This window comes from Podarcis gaigeae, assembly GCF_964106915.1.
Source record: "Podarcis gaigeae genome assembly, chromosome: 4".
Classification (NCBI taxonomy): domain Eukaryota; kingdom Metazoa; phylum Chordata; class Lepidosauria; order Squamata; family Lacertidae; genus Podarcis; species Podarcis gaigeae.
This window is the reverse complement of record NC_139677.1, coordinates 9820487-9843704: the sequence shown is the minus strand read 5'-3', so window position 1 is coordinate 9843704 and position 23218 is coordinate 9820487. Positions and strand designations below refer to the sequence as shown.

General features: G+C 43.5%; 2 protein-coding genes and 1 long non-coding RNA gene across 8 annotated transcripts in view; 1 reads left to right on the top strand and 2 right to left on the bottom strand.

Annotated features, from left to right (window-relative positions):
* The window catches only part of KLF12 (KLF transcription factor 12), a 233455-nt gene extending 225891 nt beyond the window's left edge, over positions 1 to 7564 (top strand). For all 6 annotated transcript variants that reach the window (XM_083737878.1, XM_083737875.1, XM_083737879.1 and 3 more), the window contains one exon: positions 1822 to 7564. In XM_083737878.1, coding sequence (XP_083594004.1) covers positions 1822 to 2003 — 182 coding nt within the window. In that variant the 3' untranslated portion in view covers positions 2004 to 7564. The remainder of the gene's footprint in view (positions 1 to 1821) is intronic.
* A 170-nt stretch (positions 7565 to 7734) lies between these two features.
* On the bottom strand, positions 7735 to 11606 carry LOC310844099. The gene is made up of 2 exons (XR_014563927.1): positions 9421 to 11606; positions 7735 to 9039 (listed from the first exon to the last, which is right to left on the bottom strand). It is a non-coding gene; the product is annotated as an uncharacterized lncRNA (long non-coding RNA).
* Positions 11607 to 18575: 6969 nt separating this feature from the next.
* The window catches only part of KLF5 (KLF transcription factor 5), a 189483-nt gene continuing 184840 nt past the window's right edge, over positions 18576 to 23218 (bottom strand). Inside the window, exon 4 of the mRNA XM_083737842.1 lies at positions 18576 to 18592. Coding sequence (XP_083593968.1) covers positions 18591 to 18592 — 2 coding nt within the window. The 3' untranslated portion in view covers positions 18576 to 18590. The remainder of the gene's footprint in view (positions 18593 to 23218) is intronic.

The window sequence follows — 23218 nt, the reverse complement described above, 5'->3', positions numbered from 1 at the left end:
GTTTTCTGCATTTCCTTATAGACCTGTGTCACTTCCTCTGTAGTTGCCAGATTTCTGGCTATGGACTGTCTTCCAAGTCAGAGGAGATATATTGGTGTGTTGGTATGGGATTGCTAGCCAGCTGTTTGTGGCGAGAGTATGTCATACTGCATTTCAATGCATGCTGTCTTTAGCAATTGCCAGGCCATCTGTCGCTCGGTTCGTGCCCATATACCAGCTGCCAAATTCCTGGGGCCCAATAACATGACCATCTAGATATGAATAAAAATATTTCAACTGTCTGTTAGCATTTGGCATTTAACTTGAGGGTGGGATACACAGCGATGCCACAGCCTTCACTGTTGTTGCTGTGAACATGTGAACATTTCAATCTAGGATAACACTACTAAACCAGGTGAAACAACTGTTCTTCTTCCATTGCTTCAGTTGGGCAATGCCAAGGGTAGAAATCCTCTTGGCTACAATAATCTGGTAGCTGAAGAAATGTGGATTATCAAGTTGTTGACAACCCAGCTTCTTTTGGGTTTAAGCCAGAGGGTCATAGAATCATAGAATTGTAGGGTTGGAAAGGGATCCTGAGGGTCATTTAGTCCAACCCCCTGCAATGCAGGAATCTCAACTAAAGTATCCATGACAGATGGCCATCCAACTTCTACTTTAAAACTGCCAATGAAGGAGAGTCCACAACTCTTACTATCAGAAAGTTCTTCCTGATGTTTAATCGGAATCTCCTTTCTTGTAACGTGAAGCCATTGGTTCGGGTCTCTAGAGCAGAAGAAAACAATCTCTCTCCATCTTCAATGGGACAGCCCTTAAGATATTAGAAAATGGCTATCCTCTCAGTCTCCTCTTTTCTGAGCTAAACATACCCAGCTCCTTCAACCGTTCCTCATAAGGCTTGTTTTCAAGACTCTTGGTCATCTTGGCTGCCCTCTTCTACACATGTTCCAGCTTTTCAGTATCCATCTTTTGGCTCCCAGAACTAGGCATAGTACTCCATGTGTGGTCTGACCAAGACAGAACAGAGCCAATTACTTCCTTTGACGTGGACATTATGCTTCTGTTGAAGCAGCCTAGAAGAGCATTGGCCACTTTTTGCTGCTGCATCACACTGTGGACTCATGTTAAGCTTGTGGTCCACCAAGATCCCTAAATTCTTTTCACATATACTACTGGCTAGCCAGGTGAAAGGGGGGCTATTTGAGTGTGGGGCTTGTTGGATTGCTGTTGTTTTTATGTTGATTATGCATTTTGTGGTTTTATATTTTGATTTTATTCTGTGAACCGCAGGTATAGGGTGGTATATAAATTCAATTAATCATCATCATTAAGAAGCAACGGTAGGTCAGAACAGTACCCAAGCTTAAAAAAAGAGCCTTTGTTAGGGACCAGGGGTAAAATGTGGCCAATTTCTGTAAAGCAGGCGTGACTTGGACTACAACTCTCAGCATCCCTGGCCATTGGCTTTGCTGCCTGGGGCTGCTGGGAGTTGGAGTCCAATGACATCCGGTGGGCAGCAAGTTCCCCATCCTTGGTATAAAGAGTCTTCCTTGCTGTAATGGCCAATTGCCTTTGGCCTGAGTTATGTAGTAGTGACAACAGACACCGTCACCACCCAGAAATTCCAGTTCAAGGCCATTGCAGGCTTGAATCCTGACACTTTAGAGACTTGATGATATCCGTTCTCGGAAGGTATGGCAGGTAAGTGATTTGCAACGCTGCATGAGCACCAAGTCTCTCTCGTTGATCTTCCTTTCCTAGACTAAGCTTGCCAAGGTTTCTGAACCCAGTATGACGATGCCTTTCCCCCTTGTCTCCTAGGAGAGAAACCATACAAGTGCACCTGGGAGGGCTGCACCTGGAAGTTTGCCCGTTCAGACGAACTGACGAGGCACTACCGCAAACACACGGGAGTGAAGCCCTTCAAGTGCGCGGACTGTGATAGAAGCTTTTCTCGTTCGGATCACTTGGCGTTGCACCGCCGAAGGCACATGCTTGTCTGAAAAAGGCTACATTGTCCCCTCTCCCCACCAAAAAAAAAAAAAAAAGGAAGTACCAAGAGCTGGGTCTCTCTTAACTACAGCGAATTCAGCAGGGCTGAATCCCGTTTTGATGGCGTTAGCACAAAAGGGGGCTTTCCACGTTGTCCCATATACACAAAGAAGCAGGAAGTGTAGTGCCACTGTTCTGTCTCCCATCTGAAGTCGGCTTTTTTCCAGCATGGGCAAAGTTATCACCTTCACCTGGGAGATGATAGCCTGAATGCGACAAGAGTGGGCATTATTTTCTAACCCATGTCCTTTTAAAAGTATTTATGGCTTGTACCTTTTCTCACACTTTTTGTTTTCCTGCTGAAGAATTACTGCTATCACAAAGACCGGATATCATAAACATTTGGAAAGAACAAGCCTCCTGGATCTCCTCCTCACCTCTTTCTCCTACCACCGCCTTTTTTTAAAGATTATTATCGAAACACGGCAGAATATCACCACGCCTGATTGTTGAGTGATCAACAATCTACGAAGCCAGCTCTAGCGAGTGGAAAGAGGAGGGATACAAACGAATCTCCTTGAAGCGAAAGGATTCCTCAGCACACTTATGCAATAAAGATGGCGGTATTTTACATATTTACCCCTCTGTCATCATGCCAGACTCTAGAAGCCACTATTTTTTTTTTAATCCTTATTTAAAGTAAATCTCTGTTTTTGTTAGAATCTATAAAACAGGCACCAGTAACATTTCAGTGTGAAATAACCCTATCTACATCTGTTTGCTTAATTTATAACAGGAAGAGACCATTAAAATGTAACATCCTGGCTGCACAGTAGGGAAAAAAAGTTCAACCCACCATCCCTAAACCAACCCCCTGCATATTTACTTGAAAGTGAGTAATCTTCAAACATACATGTACGTTGCTTCATCTCTCATTTCTTCCCTAATCAGCAGGTGTTGACTCCTGAACTGAATGTGTGAACTGATTCCATTGCACAGCATTGCAGGATGGGATAGGATAAAACCTTTGGATCTGTACTGCTTGATCTGCAATGCTCATTCACACATGCAGGTCCATCGAGTCAATTCTGCAGCCACCATGCTGAATGCACATGTGTGAAGCAGCCTTCCGACTTGCTTGAAGAATTTACTTTCAGTGTAAATGTGCTTAGAGCTCCAGCCTCTAAGAATAGCTGTTTCTGAAAGGGAATTGAATACATCAACATGAATGGCAGGAGTAGTCAGGAAGAAGCTACTTTAAGTAGATTTTGTGAGGTTTCCGAACACTTGCTGTTTCCTAAACATAGAACCACAGTCCAGAAAATGTCGCTGTGAACAAGTCTTATTAAAAGCAATGGCTAGTCTTCTGTTGGTTTCGGCAAAACTTAGTCATGACTTAAGTTGTGCTGGGTTGAGGCAGAGTGGGTAGGCATTCCAAAAATGTCTGGAGAATGACTATCTGGAGCCAAATATCTGATCCATGTATGTCAAGGAGCAGTTTTGACAGGTGGGATTCACTGATTCTAGTAACATTTTCTGCTGGAAGAAAGTAGCTCTCATGGGCAGATTTTGCCTGAAAGTTCCCTAAGAAACTAAAGCCCAACCATCTCACTCTCTTGCTCTGATGGTGTTGCTCGAATGATGGCAAGAACTTCCCCTAGACCCTGTTTATGATAGATGAGACAGGCTGCAAAAACAAAACAAAAAAGGCAGAAAGAAAATGAAGCGTTGAGCAGGCCACAAAGCCTGACTTCTTACAGACTGGCTTAAAATATTCTTAAAGATGATAATGATGGTTATTATTAATTTCATTTCTGTACTGCATTAAAAATTTTAAGAAAGAAAAAATCAAAGCAGTTTACAACCTACATTAAAAGGTCAGCGAAAACAATCCGGAATAAAACATTACTGGAGAAAGTTAAGTACATATTCAAGGCAACATGAATGGGAAACTAAAGTCTAATCCCAAAGATTTCAAAATAAAACATTGCTAGATGAAGTCAAATGTAAGACGGACATTCAAAACAGAGAATAAAATATGATAAGTATAGAACATACCGGATGCTGTTATTGATAACATACCAAGAAGCCTACAGTTGCCCCTATCACAGCTGCAATACATGCATTTAGTACCTGCCTCCCGATTTTTAGCCAAAAGGACCATCAGAAGTGGGCTTATCTGAATGGGAAATATGTGAATTGCTCTCATCACAGGACAGTAGAGGACAAATGGGACCACACTGTATGTCTCTTGTTTCGAAAGGGCTGGTATTAATTCCCTCACTGGCACACAGCTTAATAGTCTTTGGCTGGAGAAGTTTGGTAGTTCAGGGATAGGAACATGTGACTAGAAGGTGGATCAGCAGAATTGTAAATCATAATAAGCAAGCTTCTACAAATTGGCTTTTCTAGGCCTATATGAAGAATTTAAATCTGACCATTAAAACAAAGGGAGATTCGGGGAGTTCCCTGGAGAGAACTATGCTTGCTCACTTATTTATAATGGCTTTCTTAAGAATTAGCCATACCACAGCTCTGGGTCAGCTCAGATGTCTAAAATACTCAGCTGGCAATGGGATGTGTCATATATCCTAACATCTATGAGTTGTTTCTTGAGGATGAAATTATCGCCAAAAGGAGAGAATCGAAGGACACAATCCACCAGCTCTGTCCCTCACCCAAGCCCACAGAAATTGCACACATTTTATACAAGTGTGTGCAAGTTATACCAAGCAGGGTACATAGAGAGTGCAAATTCCGCAGGTCTATCTGCAGGAGCCAGGCAAACTGAGACACTTCCAAGTTCCATGGGCTTCCATGAGAATTAAGCAAGTACTTAACACCCCTATTCACATTAAGTAGGATTATAATTGTGTCTGGATCATTCCCAAGAAGTCACTCTTAGTGCAGGATAAATCAGCCAACCCTTCACTGATCACGCAGAGAACAAAATTCAGCATGACACAATGTTCAGAGAATGGGGGGGGGGATTCCTAGGTGAGCTCCCCCAACCCCCTGTCATTCAAAAAGCAGTTTTGACTTTGTTAGTGTGACCTGAATATGACAAGAGATGGGCGACTTTTTGTATTTTAGCTTTTCCTAACTGATGCCTAAATAAAGATCAAGAGGTTCTCGTTGTGCTAAGGTAGTCCAATACATACTGGGGCTTCCCATTCCCTTCTATGAGAAGGGAGACCACTGATGTGGGCAACGATCTGAAAACACTTCCCTCTGCGCTTGTGGAGCTCTGGGTGGAGGCAAAACAAATTTATCAACATTTGGCATAGCATTTAGCTAGGAATCTGCTAACTTAGCCTCATTGTGTCACACTGTGAAGGAGCTTCTGTTTATTCATGGCTTATAAATGGGAAGAGATTTTTTAAAAATGAAATTGGTCTGTTTTGGGCCACGTTAATCAGTATGCAAGAGAACTGGCTTCCCTAAAGGAAGTGTGGAGAGGCTTTTGTTTTTAGCACTACTGTTAAAAGTAGCTTGCCATCAAAGAAAAGGGTCCGTTAGGATTGAAGAAGTTACATAGATGCATCTCTTCTCTGTTTATTTGTTTGTTAGAACAGAAAGGGGGAGGGTTCTCTCTTTTCCAAATATGCTGCAGTAATGCATTCTTCTCCTTAAAATTGTGCCATGTAAATGATACGTGCAGAAGAGCTCCCCTGATACAATGGTGATGGTATTGTGCCCTGCCTGATGCAGCCATAGCCCACTCAAACTCATGCAGAAATCCGTAGAATGCATATCAAGGTGGTTGGAATCTGACAATATTTTCACTAAACAGCAACCAGGTTGAGTTTCCTTTCAGTGAATCTGATAGAAGAATTGAAGCAACACTGAACCAGTAGAAACCAAACTGAAACAGAAAAGATGGCTTAAATATTGACTGATCAATGCACTCACAGGGCCAAGGGTCTAATGCACATAGAAGAAGGGTCAATGTGATGTGGGTTCTTCTGTGCAGCACATTGGTTCACTCTTAGTCCCAATTCATGTACTCGTTTCCTCCTGATATTCATGGTGGAAGGGGGGGATGTATGTGCCCACATTTGTGTGCATTGGGCACTACGCCCAGTGAGTGTGTGAACTGGCCTTTCGCTAGCACGACCTACATCATTTCCTGGCCAGCCTCACACCTGATGTTCTTTGGTTGTAAACTGCAAGCATCCCACCTAAACCAGCCCAGCATATTATGAACACAGTACGATGCAAATATGGCAACCCTGAGCATATCACCATCTCCTCCAAATCATTTGTTTGAAAAGATGTAGCAAGCGATCCCTTTTGAGAGCAGCCTTTTGCAATATGAGTTCACACACGGAACTCTGTTGATTTTATTCACTTGGATGAAATCATCTTATTTAGATTAAGGTTGAGTGACTGGTATTGCTAGAGATGCCAGATTGATATTCCCATTTTGGGAGCTTTCCTTGTTGAGATTTATCCATTCAGGGGAAGTTCTGGTATGTCATGCCTTCCCAAAGCTGTATTGAAGCAAATATATCTTTGCAAATATATCTTTGTACGAGGGTGTCTTTGATAATCGATAAATTCTTGCACGATAAATAAAACTCATGAGCCCTTTCAGGATATTTTTTTGGGGGGGGGGGGATGGAAGTAAATACATCAAAATAAATATTAGTGTATAATTATATTTAAAACATTGATTTGTTCGCTCTTTTCACATAGAAAATGATGTTCGCTAAGCATAAGCAACCGTCAGTGCCCTTCTGCCCCCATGAATTTCCCTACATGTCCCCACACAAGTGCATATGGCTAATTGTGCGCATGTGTGTGATCTGAACTAAGATCTAGTATTGCTTTCAAGAATTTTAAAAAAAGAGACAGAGTTGGAAATAGCTTTTCTTTAGGCTAAAATAATTTTACCTTATTAGGAAACCAGCTTGTATTACTGTATTATGCCTTTGCCTGTGTTTTATAGATGAAGATGTATAAAGTTAAAACTGCTATATTTTCACAGTTTCATTTAAAAAAAAATATCCGTAACCGTGCAATGTGTACTCAACCAATCATGCCCATTGGTACTTTTAAATATGCTGACATTAAACCGATTGCAGTACCAACACCGTTTTTTAGTATGGACCTCAATTATATTGATACTGCTTCTTTACAACAAAGAAAGAAAGAAAATAGAATTGAAGGTATTTTACTGTACTTGTAACAGTTTCAATATTCTGTAATATATTATGTGATAGTGAAGAAGTATTTTCAAGCTCACAGTTTTTCACAGGATGTAAATAATTGAAATGAAGGATGGTTTTTGAAACAAGCTTTTAGTTGTCATCACCAAAAAAAAAAAAAAAATGTGCTCAGAAAATGCATTGTAAAGCTTTCATAATGCAATTAACAATTTTAAGAGGTGGGAAAGAATGTTCCAGTTTGTCAAAGCATGTTCCTGTTGTATCATGTACACTTGGCTTTCTATTACCTGAGGTTGTGTCACTAGACAGTGGAGTCACTTTGAATCTCTGCAAGCTAGAGTGGGGGGGAAGCAAAATGAAATTACTAATGGCCAGAATCCAAATAACTGAGTTCCATTTGCCCAATGTGTTCCGTTTTGGGTTCCTCAACCAGCAGCGCCGCCATGCTGCATGCTAAACCACGTTTGAAACTGGCACGTGTATCACCAACACTCCGTGATATGGCATGGGAATATGGGTGGGGGTGGTCTACAGTTGAAAGAAAATAATTAAAAATAAGGTTTTTTTTAAAAAAAAATACTGTACAAGCCCTTGGATATACCTAATGTCGTTCTTTGGAACTTGGCCTTCATCTGCAGGATTTTCTGATTATTCTTCCCAATAGTAACCATTTAAGCTTTTAGCAGGGAAAATGAATAATCTAGACTTTCAGGCAGACGGCACTTCACATCTTACTACTTTCAGTTAAGTGGAGTAACAGAAGCAGTCTGTTTACAGGGTGGCCAAATATGGATGTCTTCACTCTGGTGACGCCTGTTCGGAAGCCAATGCACATGATGGCTTCTAGTGCCCATAACCTGGCCAGAAAGAGAGAGAGATACTCTCCCTGCAATTAATACACTATATAGAGGAGCCTATTTTTCTAGCCTGGAAAGCAGAAGTAGTAATGTGTGATGTGGCCTCTAGGGCCAATTAACGTGAGACTTGGATTTCCTGCGAAATAACGGCCCCTATTTTGTGATCAGCTCCCTGCTGGTGGCAGGGTGAAGATCTCGCATACAAGAAGGCATTATTTTTATTGTTTAATATGGTGGACTTTTCATTAATTGTTATTCTTCTGGTTTTCCTCCTGTAAACTCTTCAGAAGAATGCCTCTGCCCCGCGAAAAATGGCAGTCATTCTTACCTGATTCCAGCAGAATTTAACCTTTCAGATATATTTGTAGATCTAAAAAGATTCTGAGTCGGTTTGCACACTTAAGCAAGCATCCTAGGGCATCCCCGGGTCTCATTATTCATCCTTCATAAAAAAAGAAGAAGGACATATATCAATTTGCAGACAATCCCAAGCCCGAGGCATTTGGGTGCTGGGGGGAAGGTGTGAACCCAGTCCATTGCCTACCACAGAAAATCCTTAACAGGTCAATGTCCAAAGTAAGAATATTATAATGATCAGATACTTTTTTGCAAGAATCTCTACAAATAAATCTCCAGAGGTGAAACAATTTGAAAAGTGCCTGTCTGTGAACATTAGGGAAGATGGGGGTGTTCCCTATTCTTTTTACATAGCAATAAACTGTAATTGAATTGTTATACAATTCTGGTTTCAATGGGGGGGCGGGCAGGGAAGTTACACTGGGTTCATGCGAATGCAACACAGCGAATCACAAAGTGCCATTTGTCTACTCTCTTCAGTTTTCAATTTACCTATTCTGTCCAATGTCGATGGGATTTCCCATTGCCCAGGAGGAGGAAATAAATTTACAAGTGACTTAGAAAAAGTTCCATGGTAGCATCTAGTCAATCTGTTGTAGATGTATAGCATTTCAACTGTATTCTTTCCCAAATCCTGCCACCAATAGTTTTTGGAGTGTTGCCTAATAATTCCAGTGGGACGCAGGTGGCGCTGTGGGTTAAAGCCTCAGCGCCTAGGACTTGCCGATCGAAAGGTCGGCGGTTCGAATCCCTGCGGCGGGGTGCGCTCCCGCTGCTCGGTCCCAGCGCCTGCCAACCTAGCAGTTCGAAAGCACCTCCGGGTGCAAGTAAATAAATAGGGACCGCTTACCAGCGGGAAGGTAAACGGCGTTTCCGTGTGCAGCTCTGGCTCGCCAGAGCAGCGATGTCACGCTGGCCACGTGACCCGGAAGTGTCTCCGGACAGCGCTGGCCCCTGGCCTCTTAAGTGAGATGGGCGCACAACCCCCGAGTCTGTCAAGACTGGCCCGTACGGGCAGGGGTACCTTTACCTTTACCTTTTACCTAATAATTGCAACCATGGACGTCACTGCTAAAATGAAGTCCGTAATTTTTTTCTACTTCATGTCCAGCCACATATTTTATACCACATTGGCAGCTGACGTGCAGTCAGATTTTCCTTACTACTCAGTAAGTTGATGCAGGATCATCAAGCTGCTCAGGCTCTTTTGATTAAAAGTCGTGAGACTTAATGCCTCCCTTTTAACTCGCTGAACAATACCCTTTTTCTAACATTTCAGAAATAACCCTAGAACGGCAATAAATGTCACAGCGAGTGGGTCGCCAGGGCTTTTCAATTTTTAAAGAACTGGGTTTTGTCTTAGAACTAGCAAGAAGGTAATAGAATGCTCACTTGACAACTTTGAGAGGTACTGAAATAATTTTCAACAATCCCTGATTTATACTTTAGTCTTACAGCACATGATCAACGCAGGCTTTAAAAACACCCATTTTTAAAATATATTCGACTCATTGTTTAATTTATATTTGCCATGCAAAGCGTTTAATGATCACCCCTTAATTAATTTCAGCCTCTGATTTGTTTGCACGAACGAGGGTTAATCAGAGAGGGGGAGTAAATGAACACAAGCAAAGAGACTGAATCACTTGTAGCCCTCAGTTTTCTTCACTTTTCTCTCAGTATACAATAGCACTTCCCCTTTCCTGGAGGAATCAGCAGTGGAGGCAATTCAGAAATATAAGTACGTATACTTACTTGGAGGAATATTGCCCGGGAAGTTCCCTTCCCCAGTCATTATTGAAATGTACGGGAAGACAAAGCAGATTGTGACCAGGAGAAAAAAAAGCTTGTGAAAGGGACATCTTACTTGTCCATAAATCTAAGTTAACAATCCTTGACCTTCCACTGGCTTGGAAACGAGTCCACAAGCCCTGTAACAGGCCCATCAGTCTGAACACAGCCTACCAGACCCCATTCCATGCTTGTTTTTTGCTGCCTGCATGAGACCTCAAAAATGGGACAGGGAAGTTAAGCACAGAGGTCAAGACGTAGATAGCGGGTCACAAGTTGTGCAGGCCCGCCTTTTGACATTATCCCTGCGTGGTATAACTGAATTATTATTCTGCTGCTCCTCTCTTTAAAATAGGAATACTATCCAAAACATCCCTTTAAGGCTTCTCTGCTGCTTGCTACCATGAGGAGGGGAGGCAAATGGTATTACCAATGACAGGCCAAAAGCACGTGTGGGGAATCTTTGGCCGGCCATATGTTGCTGTCCCATCAGCCCCAACAAGCATGACCGATGGCCAGGGACAAGGGGATTCGCCATTCATTGTTTCCCCACATATGCTTTAGATGTATTATCTGGTCTAAAGAATCGTTCAAATGCTGGTCCATTTGTGTTTGCTGGTTCCTGTTGAAAGGGGAGGTCAACTGGTGCTTTGAGGATGAGGGGAAGAGGGCAGGTTGTTAACGAATGGCGGATCCTCGTGAAGCAATATCTTAGCGTTCATGCCCTCTCTGCAAACTAGAAGGGTAGCTTCATCCCACGGTGTAGCAGTAGAGCATATTCAGTTCTCTTTCCTGATCGAATACGGCAGCCATTAGCCAGTGAGCCGAGTATCCATACACCTCAAAGTATTAAGTACACCAGTGCTAGTTCCTTAATTTTTTTCTTCATTACGTTTCAAATGGTTTTAAGTGCAAACATGTTTTTTTCTCTTTCTTTTTATTTAAAGGCATTTACTTTCCCAGTAGTTTTCTTCCTGTGCGTTTAATATGCTACATAGCGGTTAAGCAACGCCTATGTTATCAGTTGGTTAATGATTATGTATGTGTTGTTCTTGTATTTATGTATAGTGTATGTATTGTAAATATACTCAGAGCTTTTCCTCTTCTTTACTGTAAAAGGGTGGTTTCTTTTTCTTGTTCCGTTCGCCCGATGATCATTGTGAAGGGAGTTCCCCCTAAAGAAACCCCATCAGAGGACAATTACTTCATGAACAAGTGTTAACGTTTTTAATGTTGTCTCAGACATATTTCTGTTGGTGCATTGCTTTTATGTATTCAACTTTCCTATGAATTGAGCTGTGAATTGAAATAGAGTTTAAACCTTTAAATGTATGCATTGGTATAAATATCTGAGTGGAGGCATGAAGGATAAATAAAGCATTTTGTATGGAACAACCCCCACCCCAACCCCTTATTATTACTCTGGATTGCTCTGGACTTACTCGATATGGAAGTTTTTGTCACAAAACCTTTACCACAAATAGGGTGGAGTTCTTTTGGGGTTTTTTAAAATAGATTTTCTTCTTTGAAGAAATAAGTGTGTGTGGTTTTGGATCTTGGGGGTTATGGAGATTGTACATCATTGTTACGCACTGAGAGTAGATATAAAAGGGAGACAGTTTCTATTAGGCCGAAAATCTATTGCTGTGACTCTTGACTCCCTGGTGCCCTGAGCCCACTGCTCCAAGTGGCCCAGTCTTTGAACTACCATTTAAATTCTTGCAATTCCACTGATGTAACAATGCTCTGAAACGCTGTGGAAAAGTGAACTGGAAACCTCCACTGTGGACAGCCATTTAGGCCTTGCACAGTGACACAGAGCAACGTTACATCAGGGGCATTGTGGGAAATATAAACGCTATGTCCGTAATGTGAGATCCACAGATGGTAGGAAGCAGCCCCACAGAGAACAATCTGCTGATGGGCATCTCAAACATATAGACGGACCTGGTTCCAATGTTGTGCATGAAAACACTCCACAGACACAAACCAGCAATAACCACAACAACATTTACATTAAAGCCAGCATAAAACAGAACATAGAAAACATCTAAAACACACTTGTATTTTTAAAAGGTAGAGTTAAAACAACCCACCCACCAAAAAAGGCTACAGATAATTAAAAACCAAAGACGTGCCAGAAGAGAAATGTTTTAGCCTGGCACCTAAATATATGTAATGATGGTGCCAGGTGAGCCTTCCTGGGGAGAGCGTTCTACAAGCAGGGACCCACCACTGAAAAGGCCCATTCTCATGTTGCTGCCCTCTGGAGCTCTCATGGAGGAGGCACACAAAGAAGGGCTTCAGATGATGATCCCAGGGTTCAGGTTGGGGAGAGGCAGTTCTGGAAGTAGTGGGTTCCTAAGCCACATAAGGCTTCATAGATCAAAACCAGCACTTTGAATTGGGTCGGGAAACTAATTGGTAGCCAGTACAGTTGGGTCAGAATTGGTTGTTATATACTCAAACTGTCTTGCCCCAGTGAGCAACCTGACCACCAAATTCTGTGCTAGCTACAGTTTCCAAACCATCTCCAAAGGCAGCCCCACATATAATACATTGCAGTAATCTAACCTAGGGGTTGCCAGAGCATAGACAACAGAAGACAGGTCATCCTGTCCAAATAGAGGTTTAACAGGACCACCAGCTGAAGCTTGTAAATGCCAAGCCATAGTTTATGTGTGGACTCGCTCTTTGCGTCTTCCAGAATGGATGTTGGTGAATATCTTCCACCCCAAGAAGCGCACTGGAGACTGAAAGACGGAGAAGATACTGGGGGGGGGGGGGAGGTTGCTGAGGGAGACCATTTTCAAGGGTATTCTACACAGCTCTATTCATCAGATTTACAAGGGCAGAATGGGAAAGCCCTGCATGAAAGAACAGCTTTCTCCTCCGCAACTGCAGTCTTGGTGGTGCCTTCTTTCTGGAAAATGTCTCCACGCTGATCAGAAGATGGATCACACTTATCTGATCTGACGCTTCCTAGCTGACACTCGGCCGCTCAGCCTGGCGCCTGTCTCATCACTGACCGCTAGACCCTTATAGAGCCTCCGGCAACTTTCGACTGTTTAGGTAAGGAGTCATGTAAGTGCAGGGGCATTCCTCAATGCCTTGCTTATTTCTCCTGAATTCTGATAAATTCCACTGGCATTACTGTTTGCAGGTAAACTACACAAGATCTGAATGAACCACCTAGCAGTAGAAAAACTCCACACTTTAGGGGGACAGTGGTGTTTTCCCCACTCTTTGTTCTCTCCCTTTAGTGAATATACCCAGCTATTGTCCACCTATAATGAATTTTGCTATTCCATGTTTATACCTTACAACGGGTCCCCAAACTAAGGCCTGCAGGCCGGATAAGGCCTGAGGGACTCGTTTATCCAGCCCACGGTGACCCCCGCCACCCTCTGCTGCCACCCACACTTCCGGGTCAGATGAGCACCAGAAATAGCTTGTGCACATGCACAAGCGTTATTTCCGGGGCGGAGAAGGCCTGTGCACATGCGCACAAGCTATTTCCAGTGCTCCTCCGACCCAGAAGTGCACCGGAAATAGCATGTGCACACGCGTATGGGCACACGCTCTCCGGCCCTCTGTGCAATCGGCACCGGAAACACTGTAAGTTTGCTGACCCCTGCCTTATAACATCATCAGTGCACATGGTGCAACTCCACAGCATAAGCAGAATTGACAATCTAGTATCTGAGAAGAAGGAACAGCAATGGGATGGGAAGATAAAGCACATGGTCAAGGAGTCTTCTTCCACTGCGTTGCACTTTCACCTTATGAAAGAGGCACACTCTTAATCTATCTTAGGGACGGCCCCAGCTCTGGTACAGCATCTGGTTTGAATGCAGAAGGCTCCATGTTCAATCCCTGGTATCTCTAGGGAGGGCTGGGAGGGAATCCTGCCTAAGTCCCTGGGAGTGGTGGTTGAGCTAGATGGGCCAATGGTCTGACTCTGTGTCCCTGAATCCGCACAGGAAGCTGCAAATACCCCAAGGCATGCTGGGGTATATACAGAAATGATGGTAGCACATCGACTGTTCCAAGAATTCCTTCTGCAAGGATCAGAGGTAAATATTTCAAACAAAATAAAAACTTTAAGCAGGTGCCTTTACTGTATTGCTTTTGATACCTGGTTAAAAACATTTTTGTTTAGGCAAGCCTAGACATTTAATTTTAACACGCACTTTTCTTTTATTTATTTTTAAAGAAGCCCTGCTGATTTTACTTATATTTTGAGAAACCTTAGATCAACTGGTTTTTAAAGTTTGATTTTGTTGGTATTTTTAAGTGAATGTTTTGTGTTGTTAGAGGTTCTGATGATTACGTGGTACATAAATCCCGTTCAACAAAATGTATACAAATTATGTGTGCAGCAAAGCAAATTTCTTCTTGAAAGGTACGAGATGTGAATGCCAACCAGATTTTTCAAAGCTGCCTGCATACATGGCTGTATGCCCAAGATTGGCCAGCCCGTGATCCTGTTTAATCTCCCTGTTGTCGTCATTATCAGAGTGATTATAAAAGCAATTTTAATGCATGTGCCTAACTCAGTGGCTTATTGCTGATAATTTGCAGCCCAGTGTGTAAGCTGCATCCTGCAAACCACCTTGGGTGGCAAATACCTGAAGGGCAGAATAAAAATGTCATGCCGTCAGAATGGGCTCTCTGTGGGTTTAATCTATTATGCCTGTTTCACAGAAGTAAAATCATCACTTGATCATGCGATGGCTCTCAATGGATGAGGCAGTCCTTCTTTTCCACATTTCTTCCAAGGAATTCAGAGCAGCTTATATATAGCCCCAGGCGTCTCCTATCCAGACAGACTACAGGACCAGTCTGAAGACTGCTTCACGACAGCGGTAGAACTGTGTCATGTGCCCTCAAGCCATTCTCTGTGCCATTTAACAGATGCGTAGGAGAGGTTTGATTTGTGTAGGTGAGTGTGATTCGAAACCAGAGCTTAATCAACCAGGAGTGTGGTGTTTCTTTTAAAGCGGCAGTATACAAGGGATGTAGTTCATGGAGCAATGTCTTGGCAAAGGCAATAGGAGAGGTATTTCATGCACATGTAGAAAGCGCATGACTGCATGTGCTTGCCATAGGAATCTGCTTGTCCACTGTGGGTTTACAAGATGCTGGTAAGTCTTTTGTCTCATCCAGCAGAGCTCTTCTGTTCTAATATGTGAAGCACCAAACATTATCTCCCATAAACAGTGGTACCTCGGGTTGCATACGCTTCAGGTTACACACTCCGCTAACCCAGGAATAGTGCTTCAGGTCAAGAACTTTGCTTCAGGATAAGAACAGAAATTGGGCTCCGGCGGCGCGGCAGCAGCAGGAGGCCCCATTAGCTAAAGTGCTTCAGGTTAAGAACAGTTTCAGGTTAAGAACGGACCTCCAGAACGAATTAAGTACTTAACCTGAGGTACCACTATACAGTGGTACCTCGGGTTACAAGCACCTTGGGTTACAAACACTTTGGGTTACAGACTCCGCTAACCCAGAAGTCGTACCTCGGGTTAAGAACTTTACCTCAGGATGAGAACAGAAATTGCACAGCAGCAGTGGGAGACCCCATTAGCTAAAGTGGTACCTCAGGTTAAGAACGGTTTCAGGTCAAGAATGGACCTCCAGAACGAATTAAGTTCGTAACCAGAGATACCACTGTATGCCTGATGTCAACTTTTATCCCTGATGTTGCCATCAAAGGAGCAAGTTTGGGTACTCAACTGCTAGTCATCAAACTGATGTGCTGACAAATGCAGCAATGCGTCTACATGTCTGAACGAGCCCTTCCTATGCCTGACCTCTCTCTTAGTGAGAAAAACGAGTATTTGCTCCTTTATATATGCATGGTTTAATTTGCCCTTTGCAGTGTATTAAGACCAGTCCAAGAAAATACCACCCAGGCAGCAGCATGTGTGTGAAAAAGCTAACCCTACTCTTAAGGGTGACTTTGTCAAGGAAGCCAAAACATTGAGCATTGCCCAGCGTTGCGTTGTCACAGGCAAACTCCATTTGTCCGTGTGGTTTCCTTCCCCTCTTCCCTCGCCATCTGTTACTTTTAATTGGGATAATTATTGCTCTAACAAAAACCAGAGCTTTTGAGCTGCAAAGCTTTTGGGGTTTATCAAAAGCATCCGTCAAGCTAAGGCATATGCAGATTGTAATGGGATTCTTCCTGGCTAGATTGCTAATATATTCGAAAGTGATACGGTCCCACAGCTCCCTTATATTGAGGATGCTTTATTGCCTTTTTGACAATACGTTAATTGTTCCATTTCAGGCTGCTGTCTGGAGTTAATATTTCTGTTTTCCCAACAGTACTGGAAGTCCAAACGCCATCTCCTCCCACTAAGTCTGAGCTCTCCAATGAACACCCACACGAGACACCCACTTGACATGTTGCTTGGGTCTGGAAAGTTACGTCTTCCATTTGATTAAACAATGGTGAAATTGTCTTCTCCTTCGTGTTGTTCTCATTTCATATCCAACGTGAAGAGTCCAGGACAAGGAGCATGCCAGAGTTGTGTTGCTTTTTGTTTGGTTTTTAAGTTAAATGGAGCAGGAACAGAGCTCAACTATCCCTGGAGTACAGTGGCGTAGCGTGGGGGGTGCAGGGGGGGCCGGCCGCACCGGGTGCAACATCTGGGGGGGCGCGCGCTCGCACTCGCAGCTCTCTGCCCCTACTAAAATCCACGGGTTAGGGGGCGCAAATTACTTGCCTTGCCCCGGGTGCTGACAACCCACGCTACGCCACTGCTGGAGTAACAACTGGCAACTGGGAGCCTGTGGCTGAATTTAGCCCCCCAAAAAGCTGCAAGCTCACCCAGAAAGTTAGGAAAACCCTAATCCTGCCCCAGAACTTTATCAACCTCTGGGTTAAATCCTGGAGTCACATCTTGGCTCAGTGGCACCTTTAGCACCTTCTTGGCCCTGTTTCCTATCTATGGTACCTCCTATTTTCTGTGTAGCTGAATCCCTTGCTGTGGACTGCAGGCCCTTCTTTACCAAACTGCACAGTCTGGTATTCTACTGTTGTGGATGCTGCCACAGGCTCTGTATGCGAGTCTTTCAGCTCAGATGTAACATTGTATGTGGCTCAAATGCCTTCCATGCACACTGTGTGTAGGAACACCAAACCTGATCTGGTGCAACACTGAGACTGGTGTTGCGTATTGGCAAAGGTGCACAATTTGAGTCATTTATTTCATTCCTTAGCAGAGGATGAGCTCACATCCTTAGCATGAACACTTAAATACACCTTGCATGTTCTCTCTCCTTCCTTCCTTCCTTCCTTCCTTCCTTCCTTCCTTCCTTCCTTCCTTCCTTCCTTTCAACAAATCAGGTTAGCTTTAGGAGATCCAAGGCTTAATTGGTTGCATATTTGTCAGTTCCAACCTTTATTGGCCGATCCTTAAGGCACAAGCGACTGGACCCCTTACTAAATTTGAAGGAATTTGATTAAATCTGGGTCACCCAGGCAGAGGAGTGGTATCTTTTCTTTATAGGGAACTTCTTGATATTTCTGTGGACCCATTAGAAGGGCTTGAACTTACCTGGGAGAAGAAACTACAGTTGGAACTAGATGATTCCATGTGAAATGCAAGATGGGCATCTGAGCTCTATAAATCTTAGCTCAGGGAAGTTCTGCCTAGGTGACGCCACACTAGTGTGCAGTTTTCTCTTATGCCATCAAATATCCCAGAGGATTATTGGCTTGGTTGTGATAGCAGGGGAACATTTTCCCACTTACAGTGGGGATGCCCTCTGGCATCCAAATTTTGAACTGATGTTTTTGAATAAACATTTTAAGAATTTAAACACCGCCATTCAAGCCTCCCCACAAGGTGCTCTTTTGAACTTGTGGGATAACCAAACAGCATTTTTCCAGTCTAAAGAACTTCCAATGTGTATGCTGCAGCAAGACCTTTTTCGGCCCCAAAATGGAAAATAATAGAGGTCTTAACCCTCCCATTGTGCTATAAGAATATGTGGGCTCTGGCTATTGCAGAAAAAATAACTCACGGATTGCATGTCTGTAAGTGTAAGGAAGTCCCAGAAGATCTATGCTGTTTGGTGGCATTTTGTTTTTTACATGTCACATTCAGATATTGCCAAACTCTTTCCCCACCAAATTGTGAAATTTAGCTTTCATTATATGTTTTGCTGCTTTTATTTTTCCTCATTAACTGCTCTTTATTTATTTGGGAAATGTTACCTCTGTGCTGAACCTATGTTTTCTTGTTTTGATTATGCTTCCTTGTATGTTTGTCTGTATTTTGGGTTTTATATTAATAATAATAATAAAAGCGAGAGAGAGAACCTGGCATGCTGAACACATCCTTCTGGCCTGCCAAGCGCATGAATACTTCACTACAGTCTCAGGCAGGCACCAAACGAGGCCGATGCTCTCTGCTTCTGATGTACCACAAGCTGGTCTAGTGTAAATTTGTGTGCATGTGTGGATACACAAACACACACAGAGACAGAGAGAGAGAATTCACCATTCCATAAAATGCCTTTGTAAAACTTGAATAAATAAAACTTCGTTTCTGAGATGACTTTTTTTTTTTATTGCACACGCTGGTTTCCATACAAAATATTAACAGAGAGAAACCAATAATAAAGTTGAGTTTTGCAAATGTAAATAGTGAAACCAGGGCCCTCGATAAGCGCTATAAATCTCCACACACAGGTTGCTGTTTAATCTTTATGTACAGGTGCGTCTCAAGGTTATCTCAAGAGGGGGCTTTTGTAACTTGTCATCTGCTTGGTCTTTTATCAGCATAAAGCATTTCCCCTTGTAACGTTTATTGCTTTTGCCAGTGAAAGCTTAGCTGTTGCCACAAGAGCATGTGTTGGCACAAATATAATAAGCCTCCCCTATCTCCACCTATCCTCTTATCAGGGCAGAGCTGCACATTACCCAACTGCTGACCTCAGACATTTTGCCGCCTGAAGTGGAGCCCAAATGACACTCTCTCTCCAGAGAAAAAGAAACACCGGAAGCTGCCTTTTAGACTGAGTCGGGACATTGGTCCATCTAGTTCAAGACTGGTGGCATGGACTGGCAGAGGCTCTCCAGGGTTTGGGGCAGGATCCAGGTACCCAGAGATGCTGGGGACTGATCCTGGGACCTTTTGGCATGCAGGACAAGTGCTCTGCCTCTGAGCCACAGCCTCCTGACCTTCCTTGATTCCAAACTTCATCCAGCCTTCTCCTCCCATTCACGGTTCTGCCTGAAGTAGGGCACCTCCTTTTTTGCTACCCATTTGTCTGCTCATTAAGTTGCCGTTTCATTGACAGTTTGCCAAACCAAGGCCAGTGGAGGGAGGGGAGGGGCATTTGCAGTGGAGAATTAGGGGTGGGCCGTGTTTACTTTTTGACACACATTTAATTATGGCATCCATTTGCTGTCCACCCAACTACGTTCTCTGGGTGGTTGACGCAGGCAATAAGTTGCAAAATACATGTTCAAAAACACTCTTAAGGCAAAAACATGGGTCACAAAGCAGAAAGCCTGGCAGAAATCCTGCCCATCACTAAAATCAGCATTTAAAAAAACAGCTAGAACTAAATCCAGCAGGTCAGCACAAAATGTGGTGCGAAAACTGACCTGCTGAACAGATTGTAGTTAAAAGGCATGGGAGAACATGGAGGTCTTCAACTGATGCCTAAAAGACCACAGCTTAGGTTTCAGGTTATCTGGAGCAGGCATTCCTTAAGTGTGGGGCCACCACTGAAAAAGTCTTCATCCCATTAACCCCTATTGAAAAGGATGGGAAGAAAGTGTCGCAGTTGATCATATCCCTTACCTCTACGCTGATTTCATAAAACCCTGTGATTTGCATCCAGAGCTGCTTCTACCGCTTTTGCCCTTGACGTTTTCATGAGTTCTTGGTTGTTGTTTTTTACGGCACCCACCACATACAGTGTGTCCTCTTTGAACGCAAATCAATTGAGCTTTGTATGATTACACATCATGAGCTTCACAGTGAGCCCTGCAAAAGTCAACATCATAAAGCAGGGAGTTTGCCAGATTTGATGCAGCTGCCCTAATCAGTTTGCTGCGCCAGTGTAGACATTGACCTGTGACCATTTTTTTCTTCAAAGCATACAATTGCTCTCAAAAAAAGAGAACGTGTGGATCTGTACGTTTTCATGCGCCGGATGGTTTCAGGATTAAATTGGGTAAGAGACCTTCACACTTTCCAAAAGTACGTGCAAACATTAGTCATTTAAAAATGACTAAAAAACATCTGAAAAAATGTAAATCATCTAAAAACATTTGAAAAAAAGAAATGTTTCAAAGATGAAGATATAGGGCATAATGATGAAGAATAAAATCACAAGATTCAAACAGTCACAGGAAGAAGGAAACAGGATGTAGCTCAGTGGTACAGCACTTGTTTTATATTCAGGTAGAGCTTAGAGAGACTCCTTGTATGAAGGCATGGGGAGTCACTGATAGTCAATGTAGATAATAGTGAAGTAGATGGACCACTGGTCTAAGATAGCATCCTATCTTAGAGAGCCAGTGTGGTGTAGTGGTTAAGAGCGGTAGTCTTGTAATCTGGGGAACCGGGTTCGAGTCTCCGCTCCTCCACATGCAGCTGCTGCGTGACCTTGGGCTAGTCACACTTCTCTGAAGTCTCTCAGCCCCACTCACCTCACAGAGTGTTTGTTGTGGGGGAGGAGGGGAAAGGAGAATGTTAGCTGCTTTGAGACTCCTGAAGGGGAGTGAAAGGCGGGATATCAAATCCAAACTCCTCCTCTTCTTCTTATGCTCCTAACAATTGACAGAATTTTTTAAGAAGAAGAGTGATTTCTTTGGCATTGGGACTAATCTAATGCAAATATTAAGCATCTATTAAGCATGACATAGGGACACGGGTGGTGCTGCGGGTTAAACCAGAGCCTAGGGCTTGCTGATCAGAAGGTCGGTGGTTTGATCAGAAGGTCGGTGGTTTGCTCAGTCCCTGCTCCTGCCAACCTAGCAGTTCGAAAGCACGTCAAAGTGCAAGTAGATAAATAGGTACCACTCTGGCGGGAAGGTGAACGGCGTTTCCGTGCGCTGCTCTGGTTCGCCAGAAGCGGCTTAGTCATGCTGGCCACATGACCCAGAAAAACTGTCTGCAGACAAACATTGGCTCCCTCGGCCAGTAAAGCGAGATGAGCACCGCAATCCCAGAATCGTTCGAAAGCACGAAGTGCAAGTAGATAAATAGGTACCACTCCAGCGGGAAGGTAAATGGCATTTCCGTGCACTGCTCTGGTTCATCAGAAGCAGCTTAGTCATGCTAGCCACATGACCCAAAAGCTGTATGCCAGCTCCCTCGGCCAATAAAGCGAGATGAGCACCACAACCCCAGAGTCGTCCACGACTGGACCTAATGGTCAGGGGTCCCTTTACCTTTTTAAGCATGACATAATAAACCTTCAGATGTCTATAATAATGATGTGTGCATTCATGGCACATGAAAACTAAAGAGAGAGCCTTGAGAAGAGATTCCCTGAGCTCAAAGTAGGAAATAGCTGCAGAAGACGGCATCAACCCTTTCTAGCTTGCCAAGAGGCATCACCAAAGGAAGTCTCAGACTTTTCAATTCAGCCAGTTGCTCCAGGACCTCGCTGAGATAACTTGGCTATGGCTGTAGCACTACTATCCATGGTTCTGAACCCACAACCTGATCTCACTCCAAGGTGCTGACCCTTGCCTCACCCCACTGTCCTGCCTACCTGCTTCTTGGGGTCCTGGGAACTAACTGACCTCCCTTGCTTGGGACATCAATACACTTCAGTGATGGGCATCACAACAGACCATGAACTCTGGATGCCATTGGGCTCCCTTCAGCTCTGACCATTGCCCATTCCAGTTGGGGCTGATAAAAGTTTAGGTCTCAGAATATCTGGGTGGTGACATGCTTCTCACCCCTATCATAGGTGGTCCTGTGGTAGTCTTCTATGAGTGCCTATCGGATTTCTGATGGGGATGAAAGCCCATCCACAAGAATGAATGCCTACTGAACGCATGCAAAAGTGGTTCTTAATGCTCTAGTGTGTATGTGCCTACAAGTCTGAAAGCACCAAGTTAATCAAAGTATCAGTCCGTTTAAAATTTGAGCCAGCAATGTGTAAACTGAAAAATCAAGCATTCAAACATTTTCAACATTATATCGCTTTCAGGTTTTTTTAGAAAAAAAATGTGGGAAAGGGAAAGTTTAGAAATGTTTGTACCCGGGGGGTCCATTAACTGTTTTGGTGGAGAAATTGCTTACATTCCTCCACCTGCGCTACTGGGTTCTCCTCATGTGCTCTGCTGACAGACCTCCCGAGTAGCAATGTAAAGTCTTAATTTTTGAATGTGGGAGGCTTAGCATCTAAACTGGTTGAAAACATTTCAAAGGTCTTCTGGGGATTCTGGAAGAGTTTGTTTATCCTGATCTCGGATGGCTGCATCCAAGAAAGCCCACTTAATTCACTAACTCCTCAGCTCATCTTCGCTGGTCTGAATTTGAGTCATCTTGACCTCTACTTGTGAAGTCCTCTTTTGTTGTCTACCAATCTAGCTTCAAAACCTCAAGCACATTTTTCCACTTGAATCAACAGTGCTAACACATACAGTTGGATAGCTGGGAACTGCATACATGCCAGGAGTAGGACGATGTTCCAGCCAAAGATAAGCAATTTAAGATGAGTTTTCTATTGTGGCTGGATTCACAGGTGGAGAAAGCACTGCTGTGCTCTAGTCCTGCTTGGACTAGACGGGCCACAGGCTATTCTTACATTCTTAATCTGAGCAAATGTGATGAAAATTTGGCAGGACCACCGACAGAAAAACGTTGGGGGCTTGATCTGGCCCTAAGGCTGCTGGTGGCCCTTACTCTGTGCAAATCATACAGCTGTCAACTTGAGGCATTAGGCTTTTGCAGGTTGGGTTTTTGCAAACCCAATAGCTCCAGGCATTTCCATGTTTAATAAAGTAGACCCTAATCAAGTGCTTGTCCCCATAACCCAGGTGGGACTATGAATGCCCAC